At 38.7% G+C, this 20895-nt stretch overlaps 3 protein-coding genes across 7 annotated transcripts in view; 1 reads left to right on the top strand and 2 right to left on the bottom strand.

Moving 5' to 3' along the window:
* Window positions 1-20895, bottom strand: part of si:dkey-6n21.12 (schwannomin-interacting protein 1) — a 178923-nt gene that overhangs the window by 23061 nt on the left and 134967 nt on the right. The window lies entirely within an intron of this gene.
* On the top strand, window positions 1031-8670 carry muc3a (mucin 3A, cell surface associated). Its single transcript, XM_064328492.1, has 11 exons — window positions 1031-1808; window positions 2019-2134; window positions 2653-2714; window positions 3092-3176; window positions 3594-3652; window positions 4782-4972; window positions 5719-5884; window positions 6336-6497; window positions 7677-7768; window positions 7917-8080; window positions 8584-8670. Exons 1-11 carry the CDS (start codon window positions 1181-1183, stop codon window positions 8626-8628), a joined length of 1770 nt encoding a protein of 589 aa, XP_064184562.1. The 5' UTR covers window positions 1031-1180; the 3' UTR covers window positions 8629-8670.
* On the bottom strand, window positions 9732-18725 carry snapc2 (small nuclear RNA activating complex, polypeptide 2). 5 transcript variants are annotated; one of them, XM_064328488.1, is made up of 5 exons: window positions 18590-18725; window positions 16067-16295; window positions 13310-13483; window positions 12249-12924; window positions 9732-10865 (listed from the first exon to the last, which is right to left on the bottom strand). In XM_064328488.1, the coding sequence occupies exons 1-5, from the start codon at window positions 18610-18612 to the stop codon at window positions 10099-10101; spliced, it is 1869 nt and encodes a 622-aa protein (XP_064184558.1). In that variant the 5' UTR covers window positions 18613-18725; the 3' UTR covers window positions 9732-10098. The 5 variants fall into 5 exon arrangements, with proteins under 5 accessions (XP_064184558.1, XP_064184560.1, XP_064184559.1 ...); XM_064328490.1 differs by lacking the exon at window positions 18590-18725 and adding an exon at window positions 17964-18430; XM_064328489.1 differs by lacking the exon at window positions 18590-18725 and adding an exon at window positions 18007-18427.

Raw genomic sequence — 20895 nt, forward strand, 5'->3', positions numbered from 1 at the left:
AATTCACAACAGCGAAAGCCCAAGACACGACAGTGGACTCTCAATTCACAACATTTAAACCCCAAGACACAACAACGAACTCTCATTTCACAACTGCTGTTGAAGACACAACAGTGGACTCTCATTTCACAACAGTTGAACCACAAGACACAACAATGGACTCTCAATTCACAACTGCCGTTGAAGACACAACAATGGACTCTCAGTTTACAACTGCTGTTGAATACACAACAGTGGACTCTCAATTCACAACAACTGAACCCCAAGACACAACAGTGGACTCATTCCAATTCACCAAGACACACAACGGACTCATCACAACTGCTGTAGAAGACACAACAGTGGACTCTCATTTCACAACAGTTGAACCGCAAGACACAACAATGGACACTCAATTCACAACTGCTGTTGAAGACACAACAGTGGACTCTCAATTCACAACATTTAAACCCCAAGACACAACAACGGACTCTCATTTCACAACTGCTGTTGAAGACACAACAGTGGACTCTCAATTCACAACAGTTGAACCCCAAGACACAACAATGGACTCTCAATTCACAACTGCTGTTGAAGACACAACAATGGACTCTCAATTCACAACAGTTGAACCCCAAGACACAACAATGGACTCTCAATTCACAACAGCTGAAGAAGACACAACAGTGGACTCTCAATTCACAACAGCTGAACCCCAAGACACAACAGTGGACTCTCAATTCACAACATTTAAACCCCAAGACACAACAACGGACTCTCATTTCACAACTGCTGTTGAAGACACAACAGTGGACTCTCATTTCACAACAGTTGAACCCAACACGACATGGATCATTCACACATAGCCAAGACCAACAAGACTTCATCAACTGCTGTGAAGCAACATGCTATAAAGGACGAAGACACAACAATGGACTCTCAATTCACAACTGCCCGAAGACACAACAATGGACTCTCATTTACAAGCGAGAAGACACAACAGTGGACTCTCATTCACAACAGTGAACCCCAAGCACAACAATGGACTCAATTCACAACTGCTGTTGAAGACACAACAGTGGACTCTCAATTCACAACATTTAAACCCCAAGACACAACAACGGACTCTCATTTCACAACTGCTGTTGAAGACACAACAGTGGACTCTCAATTCACAACAGTTGAACCCCAAGACACAACAATGGACTCTCAATTCACAACAGCCGAAGAAGACACAACAGTGGACTCTCAATTCACAACAGTTGAACCGCAAGACACAACAATGGACACTCAATTCACAACTGCTGATGAAGACACAACAATGGACTCTCAGTTTACAACTGCTGTTGAATACACAACAGTGGAATCTCAATTCACAACAGTTGAACCCCAAGACACAACAGTGGACTCTCAATTCACAACAGTTGAACCCCAAGACACAACAATGGACTCTCAATTCACAACTGCTGTTGAAGACACAACAGTGGACTCTCAATTCACAACAGCTGAACCTGATGTAGTCACAACAGTCAGCCCTCACACCACAACAGCCAAACCCCAAGTCACAACACCTGTACCTGATGTGACAACAACTGAGGTTTCATCCACAACAGCTGAACCTGATGTAGTCACAACAGTCAGCCCTCACACCACAACAGCCAAACCCCAAGTCACAACACCTGTACCTGATGTGACAACTACAACCAAGGTCCCACTAATAAACTGTGAGAACGGAGGAAGGCCAAGTCCAAATGGAAAGGATTGTATCTGCCCTCCAGGTTTCTCTGGTACAACTTGCAGAACTATTGAAACACAAATAGTGGCTCCAGGTTTGTAGTTACTATTTATGGCATAAGCAGAACAATTAACTTATTGTGAATGCTGTTACTATATTCTCCAAATTATCAGAGAATGATTTGAATTGATGCCTTCTAATTGACAATTGTCATTTCACATGAATAGACAAATATTATTTATTATTATTCATTTATTCCTTTAACAGAAATCTTTTAAAACATGTTACTCATGATTTCTTTCAGAAAAACTAAACAGATCTGCTGATATTCAGATGGATATATCAGAACCATTCATAGAGGAGTACAAAAATAAAAGTTCACAAGAATATAAAAAATTCTCAGATGATTTCAAGAACAGGGTATGTATAAAAACTGCTTATAGGCTATGTTGTCTAGGTATTATACTAAGCATAGAAATACACCTGGAAACTCTCATAATGGCCTAGAACAAGTTCTATTTCTTAGCAGGCAATTCTATCAAGCTACTGTATTCATCAACCAAGAAAAAATATTTATATGTCTGTTGTTGTAGCAGATTTTTATTATAAAATGGATTCAAATGGTGTTCTGTATCGCACTTACCACTGTATAAATCACGAACAGGTACAAGAAAATCACAGAGAAGCTGCCACTATATGCATTTGGTCTATAATTGTGCCTTGAGGTCCTTTACTTTTTTGGATATTTAAGTACTAGGAGTATTAAAATCATAGCTTCGATTGAATCAGTCCTCTTATCATAAGAGGTGATTGTGAATTTCCAGCTTGTCAATTTATTGCGGTTGTTTACAGCTTGCATGCGTCAATGTAAGTTGAGTTAAACGGTGAATGACTGTAAAAATACTGCATGTGTTTAATAATATTTTATGTTATTTCAGATGGAGCCATTTTACAGAAGCAAAATAAACAATTTCAAAGCAGTGGTTAACATAACTTTCAGGTGACAGACATAATACACATAGACATCAAGTCACAGAAACAATAGTTCACAAAAATGAGCATCACCAACATGAATTCCATAATTAAATGTTAATGTAAAAACTGTGTTGTTAGTCAACCCAAGATGAGCATATATATTATCTATAATAAACACTACTTTATAAAGAGAACAATAATCAAACCATCTAATATATATTCATCGATTTAATAACAGTATATAAATAGCATATGTAATAATTTTCCAACTCTCTTTTCCTGTAAGTTAAAATCACAAATCACCAGACAACTCTAGAATAATAACATTGCTCATATATGGTATGTATCCGCACCCCCCCCCCCCCCCTCCATATTTCTCTCTGTCTGTGTTTCATAATGAAGCCAAGGCAGAGCTACTCTGAGAAGTGAGGTCAGTGATTTGAAGGGAAACCAGAAGAGACTAACAGAAGCAGACACCTCTGATCTGGTAAGAGGTGTACCCGTGTTGAGTGCTGTAGAGTTAAAAGATGGTCAGAAATGCTTTCTTCTTTAACTCATGACAAGGCAATTTCAACTAATCTTTTTTTACTTTTTCTACCATTTTACAGTTATGACTATTTTTGTGGCGAATCCCCCAATTTTCAGATGTGCAAAATTAAGTTAATTACTTCATTTAAAAGTAAATGAAAGCAATAAAGTTGGTTGCATAGCCGTTAAATGCAATAAGTCTCCCATTATGGAGATCATTGCATGTCTTTGTCCCAAACATTATGGAGCTCCCTGTATAATGGGGTATAGTGGGGTTGTGTGGTGTGCTGAAGTTGAAATCATTCGCTGTCCAACAGCCTAAAATCGTATATTTGAACATTATATCACACATACCACATAACCATTTGTCTTTCAGGTGGTGTTGGTGGATATCTATAATAAGCCCTACAGCAACATAAGGGCAGAAATATTTGGGTAATCATTCTAACATATATAATAAGATGAAAAAAATAAGTGCACGCAGATCAATGAATTCCTTTGTGCAACACTAATTAATCGAATCCAAACGCAAATGTTGGAATAATGAAATCTTTTTTATTTGTCCAGACTGCCATTGAGTCATACTTATACAATCGAATTACTTAACGATTCATTATACCACCAACTTAATTTTTAGCCTCACAAACAAACATCTGGATTATCTGCACCATAAAAGCTTACTGTAAAACATTATTTTCAGGAAGATGACTTACATCTCTATTATGGTGTTGCTTCCTCTTCCACCGTAAACATGAGATGTAATGACTTCTTATAATGAAAAAGTTTAGTTTCCAGTGACCTGTTTTACCATTGAAAAGAAAGCAAAATAAGCCATATTTGGCATAGTTCTAAAAAGCAATGTACATACAGGTTTAATTTTTTTTCCATTCAAATGAGATGTTTGGTTTCTATTTGGTTCAATGGTTACTAAATTTGTCAAATGGTATCCATTTGCTGTTCTTCGGAGATATGCAGTTTGTTCTCTATGTTATAATACAGTTACACTGTCACTCAGAATTACATTATTCCAACAAGCAGTGAATTCACCAGTGGCAGGTTGACTAATTTCATTGAAAAACTTAATGTCCAAGCATGTATTGAATCACTCGTAAAATAATTACTTGTGCATGCTCTGATCAATTAAGCAAGACCAGCACATTAATGAGGCCCTGGAACCAGCTGCTTACCATAAAATCAAATCTGAAAGCCTTACCCATGAAACAAATGAAAAAGTAAACAAATGTCTAAGTGTACACAACCTTAAATTAATATGCCCATTGGGAAATGAAGAATGATTCTTTTTCTGTTTTAATTATTTTAACATTGTTTATACTTTGAATATTAATATTTGAATTAATATTCAAAGTAGGTTATCTGTCCCATGATGTCTCCTGCTGTATTTTCTGACCATGTGCAGCATGGTCAGAAAATTCCTTCTTCCACCACAACTATTAAGTTTGAGTCCTTTAGATCCAGCAGGCCACAACACAGTTCTCACCCCCAAGAACAAGACCTCACTTTCACTGTAATCTTTCTCCCATCTCATCATTTTCATCCATATCAGCGTAAAGGTTGATCACGTTGTCCTCCTGGAGATTCCAAACAGTCAGTCTGGAAATAAAGAGTACGACAACTCGATTAATGAGCTGAAAGAGAGCCTGGAGGAAGCAAAGAACTGCCAGACCAATGATAGCAGTTGTCCTGGATATATAATCACAGATGTTAACACAACAACAGTCGAAGTTGATGGAACAGGTATGTATAACCTGGAGTCAAAAAGTAATATTTGTGCATCGAGTGCATCCCTTGCAAAATTCTTTTTTTCAGAATGTGTGACATACAAAATGATCGACCTGTGGATCTACCTCTCCCCATGTGCCATGTCAGTAATTTACATACATTCAAACTGATGATTGAACGAACAAGGATGTTTCATTTGCCTAATACATGTTTCCTTGATTCCTCCATCCTTAGATCCTTTCCTTGTGAAAATATATATTTTTATGAAGATCAAAAAAAAAAACTAGAAATACCGCCTTGTGGTTGTATGCCTCCGCCAACCAGTAGGCAGTGCTCTGTTTGACCGTTTGGATATAAAATGTCATCACTTCATCATTTTATTAGACATTTGTGTGAAACTTTGTCATAATTAGCATATGAATTCTTGAGTTGTGTCCATAAACATGATTTGTGAGGTCACAGTGACCTTGACCTTTGTCCTTTGACCACCAAAATCTAATCAGTTCATCCTTGAGTCCAAGTGGACGTTTGTGCCAAATTTGAAGAAATTCCCTCAAGGCGTTCCTGAGATATTGCATTCAGGAGAATCGGGACAGACGGACGGACGGACAACCCAAAAACATAATGCCTCTGGCCACGGCTGTGCCGTCGCGGAGGCATAAAAAAAAGTTTTCCAGGGTTGCCAATAGTTTTTGCTATATACTTAAGGCATATATAAACATTGTTCTTTCTTTTCTCTCCATTTCTCCCTCATTAAACAGCTTTCTGTGAACAAAACGTCCCTGAAAAGTTCTTAAAGTACTATCAACTCCTTAACACAAGTGAAAAACTGACCTGTGTGTCCGTCTGCAATCCTCAACACAGTGATCCCACAATCTGTAAAAACAAAGGAACCTGCATGCTGCCTGTTGAAGGACCTGAATGCCAGTAAGTTGTCAGCCACATGGATCTGAAATCAAAGTTTATTAAAGATGATGTATAAAAAATGAGACCCCTATGAGACCCTAATTACCATTGGTAACCACAGTTATTCGCTCAAACTGAGGTTTATAGTGAGAAATTTGAGCCTATTTTTATAAACTACTCTGAGCGAAAACTGAAGCATTACATCGCCATGCAAATTATATGTTTTAGTGCAAACGTCACAGGGAGATTTTTTATCACACAAATGTGCACATAACATAAACCCATTGTATCAACCAATGGTAGCTATGTCAGAGTTTCCTAATAATAATATCCTATGAACAGAAATATATATAACTACCATGATCATTGGAATATTTTAAGCGAGGGATACCTTCATAAGAAAAACAACATGAATTTTTCATGTGGCTCTTGCACGCAAGCCTAAGAACACACTGAAACTTCTTTCTTCCAGCTGCCTGCAGACAGGGACCATGTGGTACCTGGGCAGTGACTGTGGCATCCCCATAAACAAAGCTGGGCTCTTCGTAGGGACAGGCGTGTTGGCTGCAGCTGTGCTGGTGGCCATTGGGGTCCTCTCTGTATATCTCCATGTGTACAAGAAGAAGGAGAGGAGGTGAGAGTGATGAACCCACGATCCTAGCTGTGATAACGATGGCTGCACAAACCTCACGGCAATGTGATAATATATGATTACTGTGGAATGATGCACTCTTTATAAACAAGAGGATATTATTGTTACTATGACTTCAACTGTTTACTAATAATAGTGATACTACTGTTACTACGACCAATAATACTGCTATGACTGCTACTACTACTACTAATAATAATAATAATATAATTATGAGAATCAGAGATACAGAGAATCAGTTGGGCTAAGGATATATTCTTTCATAATGCATTCCTCAGTCATATATCCTTGCTATGAACTATTTTTAAGAGTAATGTAAATCATGTACATAAGGTAATCTAAATCAAATGCGTTATAAGCTTAGAGATAACAAATAGAGAAATGTATGTTTAAGCTTGGCACTGGCACAAATTATTTCCTGGCCACAGTTAATACATACGTATATATATATATATATATATATATATATATACTCATAGAAACGGAAAGACCACTAGCTACTGCTAGCTACACAGCTAACTGCCCAAGTACATATAAGCATAGTCATGATTACATATGACAAAAACATACTTCAAGGAGTCATCAAATGAAACTTTATTGGCAAAGCACACAGTCAGTCACCTATTTACCATTTGCTGTGCTTCAGATAACATTAAGTAACTGTCATTCAACGGATACCATGCCCCCATCACGCCCCTCTCCTCAAACCCATAGCTTAGCTATACAAAGACCATAGCTATGCAAAGGCCAAAAAAGATTTAAAACTGGAAAAAAAAAAAACTTTGCAAGTGAGAAAAGATTCTTAACTGAAAATAAGTAGTTGTACCAACAAAATTAAAAAAGAAATGATTTTCTTTGCAATATGTTCACATTCTACTTTTCACATATTTTTTTTTTTCCGTTTCAAAGCATGATTCAGTTACAAATTTTACCTTTTCAGTTACATTTCTTTGTTTTAAATCTACGAAACTTTAGGACCTCATCTAGCTCCATAGAAAAGGCACATGCTATGGGTAAAAGAGAGAGAATCAGGTAGTATACTAATGCTTGAGTACATAAGAAGGATAGAAGGATATACAGTACATCTCTTGCCTTTTTTCTCCCTGCTGTAAGCCACCCCTCCATTTTTCATGTGTTCCCTCCATTTGTTTTCCTGTTCAGAAATAGAGACAATAAGGGGGAAACTATAAACCAGTGGCTAGATGATGACTTTGAGTGGCCCAGCTCTGACAAGAACACAAACGGTTATACAGGTAATAAGCAGCTGTTATCAGAATTGTATATTATTTTAGACACTGATAAAGCTTATGCGGAAAAACTTATGTTGAAAGTTCTACCATTGCTCAATTTTATGATACTCTTGATAGCATTTTGTTTTTATTTTATTTCCTCTTAATGAAGGGATTTTTCATAACCCATACAACACGGAAGGAGGCGAAGGCACTTACCAGCAGGAAAAAACACCAACCTACAATCCCTATCCATCCTTTCAAACTTCGGATGCCCCTCCAGTCTTCCTTACCCACGAACCCCAGATCCACCTGTACAATATGCCCGGCTCTCCCGTAAGTCTTGGACAGCAAGATGACATGAAAACGCACACACATGCACAGGGCTATATGGCCTCAGAATACAAAATCTCATCACATTTAGTAACAAAAAAGCAACAAGAATCCTAAATAAAGTACTGCACAACTCTAAATAGCCCATATATGCGAGTGTATGAGTGAACGGTGAGGGAATGGTGTGCGTGCTCTGCAGTAGATTGGCGACCTGTCCAGGGCGTATTCCAGCCCAATGCACACGGTGATAGGATCCAGTCCCCCCCTTATCAGGAACATGTGGGCGCTGACAAAGCATGGATAAAGTGCTGCACGCAATTCATATACCCACCCGCAATTCATATAGGACATAAATTGAAAACAGGGTGGGTCTCGATAAGGAGCTCTGGAGAACTCAACATGTGTAATGGGGCCATTTATGACATGCTCACTAATGGTCACAGGGCATATATGTTTGTGTGTAGCTGTAAGTAATATGTGTGATGAATTTTGATATTATTTTGCAGATGAGAATCGGCAGACCGGACATTTACACCTCTTCCCAGATTTAACTCTGCTGTTATTCCTGTATAGACTGAATCTAAGGACTTAACCATCACACATTTCTTGTTACACCATATTCTCAAATCAAAAAATATTATTACTGTAATAATCACTTTGAACAAATGTAACAGTGACTTCAGTGCATTCAACCTCCTACACTATACATGCAATTCATTGGGTATACGACATATATGATGCAATCAATTCAACGATGTCTTGTAGTGGATGTCTGTAAGTCTATATACTGTTAGCACCTATGTTGCTTTAATATTTTTTACTTTAAACATATGTGATAAATATTTAACAAATTTATTTATTGTATGTTTTCCTTATCCTCCAATTAATTTGTGAGTTGTTGAGATTCATCTGAAATGATGTTATCAAAGCAAAAATGCTGATGAACAAAATCTATGCATAAATTAAATACTTTAACTGCATTTTTTAATTGTTTCAATTTTATAATTATCTGGTATATATTACTTTTTTAAATAAAAATATTTTCTTATTCACTTATTTCAATTCATTTTTGTGTGATATAGCAATGTCAGGTTTGCCTGTCACTAGTCTGCAAGCATCTCTGGCTCTCTGTGGGATCGAGGAGTTTTCAAGCATCAACAAGATACAAATGATATTGTTTAAAAAGAAACTCACCCATAGTATAAAGTAAAGGTATACATAACTATGGCAAAAAGTAAATCAAGCATGCAGTTGCTATCTACTGCAAGAAGAGATTGGAAAAAATACATCAGAATTTATTGTTGGATATCTAGTTTTTAGATTACTGCCTTTAAGCAACAGGCAATATAAATTGATCTGGAAAGCTTGCTCTGTGTGGCTACAATAATGTTATCTGTTTCCTCACTGTCTATCTGTCCCCCCTCCCAGTTACAAACACGGAAGGAATGCCTTTGGGGCAATTAGGGCCCCACCAGAGGTCTCTCAATTGTACGCAATGTCTTGGAATTATCTCCCTTGAAAGTTTTATTACTTTATTACTTTATGCTAAAGCAGTACTAGAAATGCAGTGGTAGAAATGCAACTAAAATGCCAACCAGAAATGTATTCTGATCAGTGTGGTGTATTGAGAGGCAAAAAAAAGTAGTTGACCAGGTTTGGCAATACAATTTTGGATGCAAGCACCTCAGAGATTTATTAGTTTGGTAATTTTCCATTAGTTTTGAGTATCAGAGTAACATCAATACTTGAGGACTTCCAGATCTATAAAACAACTGATTGTCAATTGCCGATTCTTCTATATACACAGATGCAAAACATGCTTTTAAACAATCAAGTAAACAAAATAACTTAGTTCATATTTATTCAACTTGTAACGTGGCAGATTCTTAAAATAAAAATCTTTATTTATAGTTAAAAGAAATTTATTTTTTGCCATTTCTTTTTAAAAAACGGAGGCTTGCTACAACTGAAGGCTCAATCGATACATCAGAAATCAGCTATTTGAGAACACAAGAATGAAATCACCCTTCAGAGAATGGAGTTTGGGATTGCGCCAGTAGTTTCATTGGGATAACAAATGGATTTAATGGGCACTGGCCTGCTTTTTCAAAAATTGATTTCTCGTGTTCAATATTCTGGGAAAGAGTAGGTATATTTTTACAATGTGATTTGCTTGTGCTCTGTTGTGCAGTTTGAAGTGGCAGTAGAGATCCTACTGCTTGAACGCCTGCTCTCTGTACTGTGGGGTCTTGCATGCCACTGTTGGCCAAGATCACAGGCTGGAATCCAGCTTTTGGTTTGCTGCTAGATACTGATGGAATTGTAGAAGCCTCACTCTGACTGGTGTATTCCACTTTGTCGTCATTTTTACCATCTGGTGTTTCTTTATCCCCTTGTCCTCTGCCATTTCCTTCCTGACTGGCAAGCGTCTGGGGCAAGGCACCAGTGCCTTTCATTTGACTGGAGCACAATACACCGCTTTCAATCACGGCATCTGAGGCTGTGCTACCTGTGTGGATGCTGGCCGTGATGGACACTGACTGGTCAAGCTGTCCTCCTTCCTGAATGGTGGAAATCTCCCTTTGTAAGGAAGACCCGGGTGGGTTGGCACCCGCCTGAGCAAGATGGGACTGGGCCTCTTGTCCAGTGCTTATTGGAAGTGGGGGCTCCAGCACAGGATCAGTGAGGTGCTCGTATACCTGACGGAGGTGGTGTTGCAGTTCCACACAGTCAAGCAGGGGGATCTGCTCTGGAAGAGACAACAGCAGGTCCAGGACCACAGCACTCTCTAAGAGGACACAAATTAAAAAGACAATCAAATGAACGTACAGCCCCGTATGCAGCAGTAGTTAGGTTACAATTTGGTCATAGGATATCTAACAATCAACAGTTGACTTCTCTAGTCTCATTCAGTTTGAGCATTCTGCAAATGCTGCTCCTCTTGGTCAATGACAGACCAATGAGTGTACATCGCTGGGATCATAAAATCGTTGCAATCAAAGCCTAGGGGAAGGGATGATAGATGTAGGGCGACTGAGTTTTGAGTGGCTTTTTCCTGTTGTTTTTCCATCAATTTTCCCAGACTACATTGTACTCCTTGCTTCCATCATAAGTTATTAATAGTGGATTTGGTTTGCTTAAATTTGGCAGGCTAGGCAGCAAGCTAACTAATGTTACATCCATCAACATGGAATGTTAGTGAGCCAGTGAGTTCAGAAAGATTTATTTTTGTTTTATTCCATTCAATTGAACTTGGAGATTTCACAAGCTTTTCACTGAAATATACAGTAGTCTATACTCAATGTAAAGCCCACAACCAGCTCACAAGCCATATAGCTGGCAAACTGTTCTTACCGTAGGCAACTAATGTGCAGCTGAGCATGCTAGCTAGCGAACATCAATTATTTTTGCCAATTCTGTCATGAATGTCAGCAACCTCAATTCCTAAATCAAAGCTGATTTAGACACAATACCCTGTCTTAGATTCCAAATTATTGCTGTAGCTAACACTACCAGGTCTTGTTAATTAACTTGAATGCAGCTTAAATTAACATTGTTCTATATTGGCCGTTGCATGTATTGCACACACTGACGTTGTTATACGTAGTATTGTTCCCTGTAGACATGACCGAACACAATGGCTCACAGCAGGTGAGTTCTTTGCCTTAGAGATTTTATATCAGGATTTGGCTATAGATGACAGGTTCACTTCTTAAAAGTAAAATAATGACAGTACAGGGTCAACCCAAATCTGCTCTTCTGATTGGTTGACAGAATAGGCATTGACGCTCCCTACCGGAGCATTAGCACAGTTACAGACCCCATTTTGGAAGTCAGCAAATCTTTTGTTCAAGGTTCACTGCAAAATTTGGTGGCAAAGTCAAGAGGGTGTGAGAGGTTGATTTCAGAGGTTGTAATTATGGAGCTGTCTTTGCTCTAGTTGTACAGGTTTGCAACTGCTCTTGTGTGTATTCACACATTAATTCACAGAATTGTGAATCCATTCTACAAATGTGTGAATCCATTCTACAAATTTGTGAATTCATTCTACACATATTGCAATGAAACAATCTCTTAATATCAACTTAAACATTGTGTGTATGACCGGCTGGTGCAATTGTTGCCTGGAATTTATGGTCAATGCATACATACACACACATGTGCTACTTACCCATAGGAGAGAGGGGGATCAGGTTGCCTTGCTTGTTCACAGAGGCCAAAAAGCGATAGATATTCTCAAAATCCACAGCAAAATCCTTGTGATTCAAAGTTTTTTGGTTGATCTGCCCATTAGATGTCGGACCCTTGCTAGGGGTGGAGAAAGAATGTTCCTGTACCTGGGTGGTAGTCCTTGTGTTTGGGCTCGCTGACTGTTCAGCCGGCTGGCTGGATTTTGGGGTCGTCGCACCCTGCTTACTGCTTGATTGACTAAGGCTGGCTGGAACATGAGCAGGACGAGGTGATGCGGGACTGGGTGAATTGTTGGAAGTGGACCCTCCTTTGACTTTCGGGCTTTGGTGGAGGGTGGCAGAAGCCAAGTTTTGAAAGGAGGACTGCGAGTTGCAGGGTAAACTAACAACACTGGGACTGGCCCCTGCCTGGGAGGATGGAAGCGAGCCCTCCTGACATCTGACGTTTGGACTTTCTGGCGTCTGACCAGATGAGAGCTGGGTAGATGCGTGTCCCCTCGGAGGGATGCATGTTGAGGCTGTCTTTACTGGTGGTCTGGCCATGGGTCTTAATGGAACTGTCCGGAGGTTGGGTGGGAGTCGCTGGGGAGTGCTTACAGGGCGTGGTGGGTCAGAGTTCAGGAGGCTACATGGCTCAGTGGCAGCAATCACAAGCATCTACACAGAAAGGATGAGGAAAAGACAGACTGGTTACTAAATACTGGCAGTAGGTGCACTTCTTCACAATGCCTACCACTTAGTGTGCTGCCCTTTCCACAACTTTCAACTGCGCTTTTTCCACAGAAAAACTGTTCACCTTGGTCAGTCTGTTTAACTAATAAAATCAATTGAATTGAATCTGAAGAGTGTTTAAATTACCCTTAAAACAAAATACTTGAGCCTTGGGTGACTTGCCTGATGTCACATTCGTTTTTTTGACAACTTTACACTCCCAGTATTAAGAGCAAGTTTTAAAAAGTAAATTAAAAATCTTACCCTTATCCAAAAAACTCTGGAGTTCGTGGGAAAATTGTCATGCTAACTGACCATGAGTATACTACACCTGTGAGAAAGCAGATGAAATGGCACTCTCCTGTGACCCGGCCATTTTCTGTGCCATTTCAGTCCACATTTCAATGGGCACTTTGCCACTCTGCACTTCCCGCCTCTGTCTGTTCACCAGCCTGGCCACTCTCTTTCCCACAGCGGTCTTCAAGAACTGCACAAAACTCTCAATCTGATGCCCAAAAAATCAGGATAGAAATAAAATAAGCAGGTCAACACATGCAGTGCATCAGACCCATGACAGACACTTTTTCTGAAGTACTGTACTTCAGAAAGTACACCATTCAGGCACAACTAAAATATAAGATGCTTGTAGAAATTATTTTAAAAGAAACATCTGTTTTGGCCTATATTCATTTTAAAAAATAAATTTCTGTTTCTACCATGTTTTTTTTTTTTTTAAACTCTGAAGGATCTGCTTATTTATATTTAAGTTGCTCAAAATTTTCAATTCTACGAGCACTGAAGTATGTCCAATCAGTCATGCTGAAATATGCACACATGAAGCAATCATCCTTCATATTTCCAAATGCAAGGATCCTGTACAGCCTCTGGCCCAACCAATAACCTATACAGTGCCTTTAGAAAGTATTCACCCCTGTGAACTTTTTCCACATTTTATCCGATTACACAAAGTTTTAATGCACCAAAATATTTTCCCCTCTTCACCACTACAGTAAAATCAAAACACTTTTTGCATCGAATTTCATATCAAATTAATTCAGACCCCTTTATCCAGTCTCACAGATCACAACATGTCACAAAAATTGGGCGGTACTAATATATATTCAATACCCCAACCCAAATACAAAATGCAATCTTTCGTTTTCAAAATTTTAAGATTGTATTCAAACTGGGCAATGATAAACTACAACAGTTTACCCAAAACATCTCCTAGACCATTTGACATCATTTAAAGTTAGCAAAGAACACATCCTTCTGAGGTACCTTATTTTGGTTATATTTGAGGGCAACATCTGATGCATCCATCAGCAGGATGGATATCCCATAGGTCTTTACGATTTTCTCAGAATTCTTACGTTAAATTAATAGCAGCTCAAACCAGCGAAACGGTGGAAATGTGAATATACAGCAAACTCAGTTTGTTGTAGTTATATCTAAAAGTACATTTTAATTATTTAATACACTGGAATAGTGTGTTTACGCTCAGTGAGCTTGCCCTGAACTAGCCAGCTGACTTGCTAGTAATTGCATTACTTTCCAATAAAATGAGTAGCTAAGCCTAACGTAGCCGTACTAACGAAGTCAGGCTATCCAGCAAACTTATTAACAGAAATAATTTAACCAGAAACAAAACCTGATTTCATTACCTGAAATGACTTCTTCAAAAATTTCCAAGACAACTTCCATTTGAATTCTTTAAAAGTTTATTGAATATACAAATATATACACATACATGCAACTAATTGTATTGCATTTAACTAATTGTATTCACTACTACTGTATTAAAACAAACTTTACAACTAGTGGATTTTTATTTTTTATTTGCTTATGCATTCATTGCATATGGTGTGTCTTTTTCTTGGTACTAAAGAATCTTGGACTTTGCAACCTCCAGAACAATCAGCCATTAAAGCAAGCACAACCCTGTTCATGGTTTTTACCATGTGCTTTGGACCATTGTCCTGTTCAAGGATTATACTGTATTTGACACCATCCATCTCGTTCTTAATATCATGAGGCTTCCCAGTCCCTCCTGCAGCCAAACAACTCCTTGTGCTGCTACCACTATGCTTTATGGTCGGGATCAATGGTAGGGTGTTACCAAGGTGATGTTTGGTTTGTACCAAACATACAGCACTTTGATGTCAGGCCAAAGAGCCAACTGTACTATCATCAAATCATAAAATCTCCTCCCAGAAGGTCTCAAGGACTGCCACGTAGCTTCTGGCAAATTCCAGACACAACCTAATGCTGACTTTTCTCAGAAATGCCTTCTGTCTAGCCAGCCTATCAAATAGGTTGAACTGGAAATGCAAAAGGGATTGTCCAGCTCTGGACAGATTCTCTCATTTCAGCCAATGAGCTTTGCAACTTCTCAAATAAATACTTTCAAATAAATAACATTTTTTATTCTAATATCATTCTAAAGACATCCAAATATTTAATTTTGACATTATGAAGTTACTTGTTTAGGAGTGTAGGGCAGTTCACTGGAGTCTGCCTCTTATCACACCCCAAAAGGAAAAGAATGTTTACTGTGCTGACAGGGAGTCAGCAGGTGTGATAGAGACAGTGCTCAGTTGCTGGATCAGCTTTATGCAATTCTAAAGTTGCATAAAGCTGATCCATGTAATCATGTTTTGTATTGTTGGAAAGCCAATGTCATGTCGAAAAAGTTGGTGTCCTTGGTGGTGGGGTGTTGACTAAAGATCTTGACACCTATGGGTATCAATGGGTACCCTTAACCCAGCATGATATTTTTACAGAGATAGTGCAAGCATGATCATTGATCTGTATCGTTTTGTCATGACTGTGTCTTTATTTGATGACTTGGTGCTTTGCTTGAAGCCTATGTTTTGGGTACATAAGGGGAAATGGTCTGTCGGATGGGGTTTCTTACAGTTGGCGACCTCGAGGCTGTTTGGTGTATCTGAGGGTTTTTTCTTTAAATATAATTCAATTTGGAAAAATTACAAATAATCAACAGAGGGTGACAAATTCCTGAGAGCTGTGAATATGGGCCAGCAGGCACATACCTTGTATCGGGAGGCTAGTAAAATCAATTCCATACCTGCTGTATCGATTTCTTGGGAAGTTTAGCTTGAAGCGCCACCAGGTCCAGCTCCGCATTGCTGTTCTGCCTTTTCAGCTCAACCAAGAGGATCTGCCGTTCCTTCCGCTTCCAGCCAAACCAGCCTGAGTGCCCTTGGGCACGCCGGATCAGCTCAGGCTCCCTGGACACAAAGCGCAGAGGCACATTTCGCTTCCGGGAGGGCGGCTTCATTGTGGGAGCAGAGAAACTGATGAAATATAAGGACATATATTTAAAGCCGCTGTAGTCAAAAAAAAAGTGAGCTATGTTAAAAGCAAAAATATATTAACTAACGATAGCCATAGTTATAATTGGGGAAACATATTTATTTTCCAGCACTTACAACAATATGGGTATGACGACTGCACTCAAAACTATAAAGAAAACTTCACATTAAAAACACACCGAATATATGAATTAAATGATACTGAATATTTTTCAGATCCACATTGAGAGGAACAACTTCCTTTAAAACCACTGTTGCATTAGTTTTTCAGGGAAAAAAACATCCTTATGGATATGACAGATATGGGCAAGCATTTTTGGGTCACTGAACAAAAAAATTAATAGTGTTGGCAATTCAAGCATTAAATTCCAGTGCTTCAGGAAAAGGTTTGCAGTGCACAAAAACACTTGAACACATTGCATTTTCATAACTTCAGTTGAACAGAAAATAATACTGTTAAAGAGACATGTTCTGTTATTGATTCGACAGTTTGTGAAATGTTGATGTATTAACTAAGCGATTCTTAACGAAAAATCATCATAACCCGCTATTTACTATTTACGGAAACCAAGCAAAATGTTCGTATAGTGTAATTTTAGAAACTGACAGACGAGGGCGCTATTTCTAGGGGGAAAAGTGCTACGTCACATGCTAGCTTCTATGTGTGGCATGGGAAAAAACGTGGTTAGCTGGGTAGCCTTTCATCTAACGTTACAATAAACACAGCTAAGTTATTAACTAAGTTACAGTCCCTATGACCCAGCTAGCCCCATGGCCATCTATCTACATAGGTAACTGTAGAGTATTAATTTTTAATTCACAGCCCGGCCCAAGTTAAGTTAGATGATCTAACTCAACGTAGCTAGTTATCTAGCTAATATAACACTAACAATAGTTGACTAGACTAACTAGGTAGACACACACACACACATATATATATATACATATATATATATACATATATATATATAAAAGCCGACTATCGTTCGTATCCAAAATGTCCAGTTAACGTAAGAGATTCTATCAAGACTACGTAAGTAAAGTAGCTGCTTAAAACGTATTAGCAAACTACACACAGCTTTTCTCGAATTAAAACGTTGTTAGTTTCATGTTTGCCCACCTGTACAACTACATTACTTGCTGGACATGAGATGCAGCACAGTAAAATCTAGAACGCATGCCCACGTTCTGCAATAAAAAATTACATCCAAAAATATCAGGTATTAAGAATTTTCGCGTTTTGGAAACTACATTACTAAAGATACTTCCCCCAAAGACAAGCCTAAAGGGATGTCCCATAGACATGGGTCAGGTACTGTTCATGGCACAGAGCGTTTACATCGTAGAGTAGTAGAGTTCAGTGGTCGAAAGGATAGACATGTATATATGTCTATGGTCGAAAGTGCTACGACGGAAACATATAGATTGATTTACTTCCCAGTCACATTTACCCGGAACGTAAACAAGTCAGAGATTCTTCAAGATAAAATGAAATTTTACGACAACGTTGTTTTTTTTTTTTTTTTTACGACGACGTTGTCTCCAGGATGCGATCGGATGTGTTACGTCACATCACTCCGTAAATTAAACGAACATACAAATGACCATTTCTGACAGCCTCGTACAGCCAATTAAGCTAGAAGCACTTACCAGTGATAAAATGGCTAACTTGCTGCTACACATACAGACGTACCGTGATTCAGCATCTGTTTTCCTCCTTTCTCCTGACGTCTAATGGCCTGAATCCACTTATTCCTCTTTATTGGATGTTTTTTGCACGGGAGAACATACAACTTAAAATCGGGGTTCTCGGCTTTGTTATTTGTACAGCCCACCACACAACAACTTCCTGGCCTTTTTATAATCTTGATAATACACAGACTTTAAATGCCGTCTCTGTGAAGCACACCAGATTCTTTTCCTCCACCGTGGGGGCGTGGCATAGCCATACTTCTTCTTCTTCTTCTTCTCCTCAGGTTTTTATGGCGGTTGGCAATCTACCGCCACCTACTGCATACGTTGTCTTCAATTTTTTATTTATTTTCAACATCAACCAAACCCACCCATGCATGAACCACGTCTCTTTATAACTTCCCTATATTCCTGGCGTCTGACTCCCTCCAAACCCTTTTGCCAAAAATTCCTTGTATTTCATCCCCCTTCACATCTGTTATACCCAAAAGCTCTTTCGCGGCGTCCACCACCATCCTGATCCTCTCTGGTTTTGTCTCTATTTCACTAGCACAATGATCACTATTGCAATAAATGCCAAGAACCTTCTTCTGTCCATATGCATCATATCTCTGTCACATCTCACTTGATCTTTTCCCTCTGTTTCAGTTCTGTTCTGTTCCTTCCTCACAGTTCCCGTTTCTGTCCTCACTCTCTTCGTTGCTCCTGCATAGGTTATTTTGTTCTGCACTCTTGTTCTTTCCACCTCACTTTCCCTCTTCCTTCTTTCACACTGCTTTCTTCTTCTTCTTCTTCTTCTTCTTCTTCTTCTTCTTCTTCTTCTTCTTCCTCCTCCTCCTCCTCCTCCTCCCCCTGAAATTCAAAACAATTAAGTCAAAGTCAAAGTGTTTTTATTTGTCAAGTGCACAGTATAACACAGGTCATTCTGAGCAAGGAAATTCTTATGACATGGCAGGCAGCAACTACGTAGGAGCAAGAGCAAAAATATTGAAAAATATCTAAAATATATCAAAAAATATCTAAAATATACATAATATTAAACATAGTATTAAATATTAGCAGCAAATAAGTACCAGCCTGTACAGATGGGGGATATGGACAGTGAGAATAGGAGTATTAAATATTTAAATATTAACCATATGAAGTGCAGGAGTGCTGATGAATATGTGCATAAGATTGTACATTTAACGTACATAGCATACACAGGAGGTCATGTGATCAATGTGATCCCAGAGATTAATGTTGCTGGTAGAGAAGCCTGATGGCCTGAGGGAAAAATATTTTTGTGAGTCTGGTCGTCCGTGCCCGGATGCTCCGGTAGCGTCTACCATACGGCAGCAGTGAGAACAGACCATAGCCTGGGTGGCTGAAGTCTTTACCGTAACTTTACCGTAACGCCCATCTGAACTATTTCATTGTGCATTTATACAATTTCAAATACTATGTCTTCCCTACTAGAATTGAATGAAACAACACTTTCATTTGGGCATATGAGAACTTTCTTCGGTTTCACTTGGAATACCCATTGTAGTGCCGTCTTAATTCCCAGCATTAAGAAAGGTTGTGATGCATTTAAGTGCTGAAACTGAAGGTTGTGGTGCGTTTAAGTGCTAGAACTGAAAACACCAGGTTTAACTGGCAGCGGCGGGATTTGAACCCATACCCCCAAAGAGACTAGAGCCTTAATCCAGCGCCTTAGACCGCACCGCCACGCTACCATCCTGCAAGAATGAGAGACCCACCTTCAATGCGAAGTAAATGCAATACTGCCATCTTCTGTTAAGTTTGTGAAAAGCATTAGGTGCAAGAACGTTTGTGCTAATATATTCAATGATGCCTGCCTTATTCCTACATATTGCTTCACATCATCAAAGCATGAGAAGGTGCAGTGAATGCGTGTACATTTAATTTAACATCAGCTTACATCAGCAGTTAAGGATTTGACCCATATACCTTATGGGTTTTGTAATTTCAACTTCATTTCCTATGTCTCCACCCAAGGTCAATGGCTGTTGTAGACCAGGAAGGTCATGATCTGACTTACATTGGAAATAATCTCAAACCCTTGCTTCTGTGGGAGTTTGACAGATTCCCTGCATTACTTATAGCTATATTTATAGAAATTATTTTTCTCTCACACTCTCTCCTCTCCTTCCTAGCTAAATATAAACTCATAGCCTCCTTCTTGAGTGTCAAAAATAACTTGGATGACACACTTAAGATCATTGCTCTTATTCCGAACAAAGTTCCATTTTTACCTGAATTTTCGCCAAAGTACTTCTATAGCAGACTACTGAAAGACATAATCATATTCACATGAAGGGTAAGAGCAATTGCATCGACAGCTTATTATTACTACCTTTTATACTTCAGTTATTAGTGAATTGTTTTTTAGAACATATTTAGTGAAAAAATGGACAATAGACACCATAATCACAAGGTCAAGGATGGTATAGATGGTGTTATAGAGGTTTATAGATCTGTTTCAGCCTCACAATTTAGTCATCTATTACAGTGAATATTCATTGTCCAATGAACTTCAGCCCCATTCTCTTAACTGAAATGGGGAACAAATGATAATATGCTATGTCTTTATGGAACCAAAAATAACTTCTGAGGAAATCTAAGGGAAGCTAACCCTTAAGGACAAGTTTCATCTGGGGCAATTAAAACCACCAAACAGAGGTGAATGTCTGGTGTTCTGGTGCCCCTTTTGTAGAGATCTAAAATAATTAAATGATTTGAATATGCAGAGTGTGTATATAACCAGTAGAGAATATCATATAGTCCGATACCCCCCTGCCAACAATTCGGTGACCTTTACTTATCAAGCAGTGGGGTCCCCCTCTGATTACTTGCGCAAAACTTGGTAATTACAAGGTATTTCATC

Source organism: Anguilla rostrata, chromosome 3 (genome assembly GCF_018555375.3).
Source record: "Anguilla rostrata isolate EN2019 chromosome 3, ASM1855537v3, whole genome shotgun sequence".
NCBI lineage: Eukaryota > Metazoa > Chordata > Actinopteri > Anguilliformes > Anguillidae > Anguilla > Anguilla rostrata.